Here is an 8,140-nt window from a genome sequence, read left to right on the forward strand (position 1 = left end):
CAATGACATTTTAGACTACCCCAGTAATCATAATATTACCTCAGGACTTCTTATGAACACTATTACTCTGAACACTGATTAACTTTATTGTACCTGTTACTTCCACTTATGGGCATATAATGCTCTGTCCATTTCCTTCTGTCTATGGTCACTGTAGACACTCAAGAACCTCAGTGCTCTCCACGTACGTCTATGTCTTATGTCTTATTCTCCCATTGGTTCTCCCATTTGTGTTGGCCCTGTCTCCTCGCGTATTTATAAAGGTCACGGAGGGAGCCCTGGCTCCTCTCAGGGAACGAGGTGTCCGTATCATCAACTGCCTCGACGACTGGCTAATTCTAGCTCACTCTCAAGCGCGGATATGTGAGCACAGGGATCTGGTGCTCAGACACCTTGTCCGACTGGGTCTTCAGGTCAACTGGGAAAAGAGCAAACTTTCCCCTGTACAAAGGATCTCTTTTTTTGGTATGGAAATAGACTAGGTCGCCATGTTTGCGCGGCTTACAGATTAATGCGCGTAGTTACTGCTGAATTGCCTGAGACAAATCGAGGGCAAGAAAGCGGTTTCCAATGAAACTGTTTCAGAGGCTCCTGGGGCATATGGCATCCTCTGCTGCAGTCATACCGCTCGGGTTACTCCTTTGAGACCTGGTTACTCCATTTGAGACCTGGCTTCACGGCCGAGGTCCGAGATGGGCATGGCAACTGGGCATGCTCTGAGTGACAGTCACTCTGGCCTGCCTCCGATCCTTCACTCCGTGGTTGGGCTCCTTGTTTCTATGGGCTGGCGTTCCCCTAGAACCTGTGTCCAGACATGTTGTAGTGTCAACAGACGCCTCTACCACGGGCTAGGGTGCCATGTGCAAATGGCATTCTGCGTCACTTCAGTGGCTTGTCACGTAGTCTTGAGACACCAGCCTGGGTACATGCCCAAAGTTCCCACCACTCCTTTTAGGGATCAGGTGGTGAACTTGCAAGCGCTGGCCCTGGAGGAGGCAGACCCAGCCCTGGCGCTGCTCTGTCCAGTACGTGCGCCAGAGTCCTGCACAGGTTCGGGTACCCGCGGGTGACCCGCAAATTTGGCTGAAACGGGTGAAAAATATCCAACTGTGTCAGTTACGGGTGCGGGTCGGGTCGGACACGGGGGAAACACGGGTCTAAACACGGGTTCAAAACAGTCACGTGCAAATGTAAAAATAAGTGCATATTTTTAAGAACACATCTACAAAACTATGTCTGTATTTAAATTTAGTAAAAAACTCCCTCCCAGGAGTCTATATGCCAACGATCCACTTTTAAAAAGTCACAACTGTGCGAACTGCTACATGAGTCGTCGAGAGGGATCCTAAGGAGTTGAAAAAAAAATAGCTAGAGGAGATTGTAAAGTTGTCAACAATACTTCATCAAAACTCAAGTCCAGTGTGTGGGAGAAATTTGGAGTCATCTCAGATGAAGAAAGCAATATTGTGAAAGGCTTTGCTGCATGCAAAACCTGCCTTAAAGTTTTCGTGTTCGATAGCCACAAATGTGGAACTTCGTCACTGAGGAAGCAAGCAGATACCTGTGCCGGTAACAAACTAATCGGCAGTTCTATCGAACGGTATCTTTCTAAGTGGACAAAACTGAAGGTGCCTCGTAGAGATGATAAGGACACCATAACCAGGCTGTCTGTGAACTTTGTATGCAATGATATTAGACCCTTTGATGCAGTACACGGCGAGGGATTTTTTGCACTAGCACAAGTGTTGATAGATGTCGGTGCTCGGGCTGGTCGTGTGGATGTTAAACAACTACTGCCTGACCCTATGACGGTTTCTCGAGGTGTAAACAAATATGAAGAGGAGATTCACCAAAAACTAATCCCAGAACTTAAAATGCAGTTGGAGGGGAGTAATGGAGCTGTCACATTGGACATGTGGACTGATGATAACAGAATAACCAGCTACCTTTGTGTTACTCTGCACTACATTAACAATAAGTGGGAGCTTATTGAAAGAGTGCTGTGTACCTCTGATTGGGACAGTTCACTGCGTAAAACGGCTGACAATATTAAACCAGCCATCATCAGCGCATTGTGTAAATTTGGCATTGATGAATTCTACTCCAAACTGGTGTATGTGACAGATAGGGCCGCAAATATAGTTGCGGCCCTGCGTACAGTGACCAGATTGAATTGTGCTGCCCATATTTTAAATACTGTCCTCTACACTACATTCAAACCATCCCAGGAGGATATGTATGGAGAAGAAGTAACTGCAATGATTGACCTGAAAATTGTTTCACTCTCATTCTTACTCTAGAGTGAATAAATAACTCAGACCACTGCTAGTTGCCCGTGACTATGCTTTTACTGAACAGCATTCATTTCCTCAAGTGCAACATACAAAAAGGTCCGTGCTGCAACACGAGTCAAATAACAATCACATTGTTACATCCTTCCTTTTTTTTTCTTTTTTTTTTCACATTTGCAACAATGCATATTTATCTTTACATCTGAACATGGTGTCTGTCTGAACATTTCAAAATATCTTATTTTTCTCTCTAATTTATAGTCTCATGCTTTTTTTTTTTTTTCAAAATAAAAAGAGAGGGTATACGAATCAGTAAATGTTTAATTATGTAACATAGTCCTTCAAATACTCTGGTTTGACACTAATCCGACCTGCTCTGGTAGTGACCGTAGGTTTTGTATCCCCACTTGGCAGAACAAAATGCTCCATTTGTCTGTTGTTCTCAGCAAACTGTTCTTGTTTCGTGACCTGATCTTGATGGCCTGTGTGTCTGAGGTACCTTCTGTTTCTCCTCAGAACACCACCACTGTCCAGTTTAACCCTGTATGATCGGTTGTTGACTGGTTCCAGAACTGTTCTGTTTGAAGTTGAACACAGTTGAATCTTTTGTGACTGTGTTGGTTGTACTCTCACTTGGTCACCTGGTTTCAGGATGTTCATATCTTTTGTGTGTCTGTTGTAGTACATTTCCTGTCGTCTTTGATTTAGTCTCAGTTCTTGTGTGGTGTCTACTACTTTTGGCTTCAACAGATTGTTGTGTGTAGGGAGGAGTGTGCGTGTTCTCCTGCTTAAGAGTCTCTGAGCAGGGCTTGCATTCAGACCCTGCGACGGAGTGTTTCTGTGATCTAACATCGCCAGGTATGGATCTTGCCCTGACATTTTGGCTCTCTGCATCAGACGTTTTGCTGTCTTGACAGCAGACTCTGCCTTCCCGTTACTTTGAGGATGAGTGGGTGATGATGTTTTATGCTGAAACTCCCAGCGTCTACTGAACTGCTGGAATTCAGTTGACATGTATTGGGGCCCATTATCTGAGAACACAACGTCAGGTATGCCTTGCCTGGCAAAATGAGCTTTCAGCTTCTTAATCACCGTAGAAGACTTTGTGTCTGGTAAGTAATCCACCTCCCAGAAATTTGAGAAATAATCCACAGTGATGAGATAGTCACGATTATTGAATACAAATAGATCTGTGCCCACCTTGGACCATGGTCTTTCAGGCAGTTCGTGTGGGCAAAGTGACTCTTTCTGTTGTTTTCTTTCCAGTGATCTACACATCTCACACTTTTCAATGTATCTCTTTATCTGAGCACTTATTCCAGGCCAATAGAGGCATTCCCTTGCTCTCCTCAAGCATCCTTCAATACCAAGGTGTGCAGAGTGAATTCTGTGTATCATGTCGTTTCGGAGTACATCTGGTATCACAGCTCTTTCACCTTTAAACACAATACCATCCTGCACAGACAACTCATCCTGGATTGAGTAGTAGTGAGCTATTTTGTTTGTTATGAGTCTTTTGTTCGTAGGCCATCCTTCTTTTATTGTCTTTATCAGTATCTGGAGTGTCTCATCTGTTGCGGTCTCATCTCTGATTACTTTGAGTCTCTCTTCAGATATTGGGAGGTACTGAATCATGTTGACACTTTCTATCTCTTTCTCTACTGATCCTTCCTGTGCTGTGTCCTCCAGGTACGCCCGGCTCAGTGCATCTGCTAACAACATCTCTTTTCCTGGAACATAGTTAATGACAAAATCATATTTCTGGAGTCTCATTAACATCCTTTGAAGTCTCTTAGGTGCATGCAGCAATGGTTTTTTAACAATACTCTCAAGAGGCTTGTGGTCCGACTGCACAATAACTTTCCGTCCATATGTGTATTGATGAAATTTCTCCATGCCGTACACTATGGCTAGGCACTCTTTTTCAATTTGGGCATACCCACGTTCAGTCAGTGATAATGCACGGCTACCAAAAGCAACAGGCTCTCCACTCTGTAACAATGCTGCACCCAGGCCTGTATCAGATGCATCACACTGTAGGACCAACTGTTCTTTGAGGCTGTAGTAGCGAAGTACAGGTGCCCTGGTTATGAGGTCTTTCATGCTCTGAAATTCTTGTTCGTGCACCTCAGACCAGTCCCACAAACTATCCTTGTGTGTTAGCTGCCTCAGCACTTCACAGTGATCTGAAAGATGTCTGCAAAATCTAGACAGATAATTCACCATGCCTAGAATTCTCTGTACCCCTTTCACGTCAGTTGGTCTTGGCATTTCATTTATGGCCCGTACTTTCTCTGGATCTACTTTTAGACCATCAGATGTGAGCAGGTGTCCAATATATGGCACTTCACTTTGCCTGAGTCTGAATTTGTCTTTGTTCAGCTTGATGTTTCTGTCTCTGCATCTGTCAAGGAACAATTTGAGTTTTTGATCATGGTCTATACTTGCCATTTCTAGCGTTTCACCTTCCCCAGTTATTAGCACGTCGTCTGCTATTATGTGTATGCCTTGAAGTCCTTCTAATGCCTGGTTTAACATTCTCTGAAAAACCTCAGGTGCTGGGCTTATTCCCATAGGCATTCTTAACCACCTGTATCTCCCGTAAGGTGTTGCAAACGTGGTGAGATAACTTGATGGGTCATCTAATTGGACATGCCAGAAGCCATTTTTAACATCACAGACCGTGAACACTCTTGCTTTTGACAGCTCCGGCAAAATATCCTCAATCGTGGGCAGAGGGAAGTGACTCCTCTTTAAGGCTTTGTTCAATGGTCTGGGGTCTATGCAAATTCTCAACTTGCCACTGGGTTTCTTTACGACAACCAGACTACTTATCCAGTCAGTGCTTTGTTCTACCGGTGTGATTATACCTCGTTCTTGGAGATTATTTAGCTCCTCCTTCAGTGGTCCCATCATTGCCAATGGTACTCTCCGCTTCGGCAGTTTAACTGGCTCCACCCCAGACTCAATCTCTATCTTGTAGCGACCTGGCAGACAGCCATCACCTGTGAAAACATCTGAGAACTCACTTGTTATTTGTTCCATCGTCCATTGCTCACTTGTGTCGTCACTGTGTGTCTTTGTCACAACATTATCCACAATCAGGATATTCTCCGATTGTACTTTAACCAGTTTCATCCCCTGGACTGCTTTGTTTCCTAGTAATGGTACTGCAGAGTTTGCATCAACGACCATAAACTCCAGTCTGTACAGCTTTTTGTTACATGGGTTTCTCAGCTTCAAATGGCACTTGCCAACTGGTTTCAGTGTACTTTTATTGTACATAACAAGTACCTGGTCTGTTTTCTCAATTTGAACATCTGGATTCACAAAGTTTATAGGGATAATGTTACACGTTGCACCACAGTCCAACTGAAATTTGACTATGTTTTTTCCAAGCAGCATACCTGCAAACAGTTGAGATGGCTGCCCATCCAGGCTCTTTGTAACTTTGTTCACAGACTCAGTTGTAATGCTCCAGATATCCTCATACTGCTCACTCTCAGTTTCTGTAATATTATTCACAACCTTTCCACATTGATGTTTGGACTTGCACAATGCAGCAAAATGATTGGCTTTTCCACATTTCCTACAGGTTTTCCCATAAGCTGGACATTTTTGTTTGTCTCTTTCATGTCTCTTTCCACAAAATTTGCAGGTAATCTCAGCTTTCCACTTGTCATCCTTGAGTCTTTTGTGTGTCGGTACCGGTTTCAAAGCGTGAATTTCCTCCACGGCTTTTCCCTCTATGGTTTTGCTGTTCTCTCTGGACAACTCGGTAGCCCTACAAATCTGGACACATTTCTGCAGAGTCAAACTGTCCTCTCTTAACAGTCTCTCTCTCAAACTTGGACTATTTGTACCGCACACAATCCTGTCACGGATTAGAGAGTCTTTTATGTCACCAAAATTACATGTGCTAGCGAGCATTTTCAGTTCAGTAACATATTTGTCAAACCCTTCTTCAGTCCCTTGATTTCTCATAAAGAACCGATATCTCTCAACTGTTTCATTTAGCTTTGGGTTGCAGTGTTGATCAAATGCTTCCAACAATAGCTTTATAGTCCTGCCCTCCGTTGATGAGCCCACCAAAGTTTCACATAACTCTCTACCGGTTTCTCCTACCAGATAGTAGAAAAGTTTCACCTTCGTGCCTTCCGACGCCTCTGTTAAAGTCAGATCAAGATACAGCTGAAATTCTTCCTTCCATGACTTCCATGTCTTTGCCAGATTGCTCGAGTCCAGCATCAAAGTCGGCGGTGGTTTTAATCCAAGTGTGCCGTCCATATTACCAGTTGAGGCTCGTGTCGGCGCAAAAGGGCTCGCTTTTTCGCTAGCACGTTATCTTCCCGCGGCGAACTTCACACAGCGAATTTAAGCACTAAAACAAAACTCGTTCGCCGGCAGCAAAAACAAAACCGCTGCCACCATGTTTCACTCTCATTCTTACTCTAGAGTGAATAAATAACTCAGACCACTGCTAGTTGCCCGTGACTATGCTTTTACTGAACAGCATTCATTTCCTCAAGTGCAACATACAAAAAGGTCCGTGCTGCAACACGAGTCAAATAACAATCACATTGTTACAAAAATGACTCTTAAAAACTCTGTAGAGACACATTGGAATTCCCTGCATACAATGCTAGAGTCTATCAGCAGTCAATATGGAGACATCCGCGTTCTGGAAGAACGAGGGGAAGTTGACCGCCTCACAAACTTGGATGAAAAGGCCCTCTCCGACTTTGTTGCCTTCCTGGAGCGATTCAAGGAAGCCACTAAAGCGTTAGAGGCATCTAAAACCCCAACCCTTCATCTAACCATTGTTTGGTATGAGCGCATCAGACGCCACTTGCAAGCTTCTTCAAATGATAGCATGACCATTTCCTCACTGAAAGAGAAATGCCTCAGTATTCTCCAGGACAAGTTCGACATTCATCGTTTGCACAGACTTGCAATGTTCCTTCATCCTAAACTGAAAAGTATGAAGCTACTTGCTGACAGTAGTGAAGTAGCTAGCGTGCACAGTGAGATGCGGCGCCTTGTGAAAGGTCAGTATTAATGCAAACACAGCCACGGGTTTATTTACTTACAAAAAAAAAAAAAACTGTATAAACTGAACACCAAACAACAATATTAACTATTAAGCGATGGTGACGCGTTCATGAAAAATGTCACAAAGAACCGGCAAAAGTAGCCTAAAGATTATGAATAGCCTATGTCAAAAATTGCCAGGAGACATTTCAATTGTTTATTGATAAACACGTGTTTTCTGTGTTGGCTGCAAAGATGGAGTTGACGATGCTGACTCGATCTTCGCAGTAGTGAACATGCCAGAGAGAAATGCACATTTCATTCAGATTGCATGAGCAGTGTTTTATTTTGTTTTGAATCGTTTTGTTTAAAAGTACACATTTCATGCTTTCTATATATTTCTCAGTCCTGTGAGGCATGTAGCTTAAACAGCTTAAAGAGTGTCGGTTAATTTATGAGGCTAGCTCCAGTTCACGCGCAGGTGCCTCCGCTCTGTGTCCTTATTATAGTGCTTGCTATATTTGCTTCTTATTCATTAAATCCAGGCAACTGCTTGATAAAACATTGATTAAAATTAAGATACAATTAATACAATACGAAATTCACTTTAAAGACAGGGCTTTATACAATTGCGTAACTTATGATCTTACTCTTTTCACTTCTCACATAATCAACATACATGGAATATATATATAAAATACATAATTGTGAAAATCGTTTTCTTTAATGACCAGGCTACTAGGCCTAGGCTCCAGTAGAGAAAAATGTAATGTCGCGGTATTTGAGCGAACAAAATAGTTTTGCCTTTTTGTGTCACA

At 43.2% G+C, this 8,140-nt stretch overlaps 1 protein-coding gene across 1 annotated transcript; it reads right to left on the reverse strand.

The window, feature by feature from the left end:
• Positions 1-1,321: 1,321 nt before the first annotated feature.
• LOC113069678 (uncharacterized protein K02A2.6-like) lies at positions 1,322-6,578 on the reverse strand. Its single transcript, XM_026242834.1, has 3 exons — positions 6,417-6,578; positions 2,925-6,083; positions 1,322-1,345 (listed from the first exon to the last, which is right to left on the reverse strand). The coding sequence occupies exons 1-3, from the start codon at positions 6,576-6,578 to the stop codon at positions 1,322-1,324; spliced, it is 3,345 nt and encodes a 1,114-aa protein (XP_026098619.1).
• Between the last annotated feature and the right edge of the window lie 1,562 nt (positions 6,579-8,140).

This window comes from Carassius auratus, chromosome 5, assembly GCF_003368295.1.
Source record: "Carassius auratus strain Wakin chromosome 5, ASM336829v1, whole genome shotgun sequence".
NCBI lineage: Eukaryota > Metazoa > Chordata > Actinopteri > Cypriniformes > Cyprinidae > Carassius > Carassius auratus.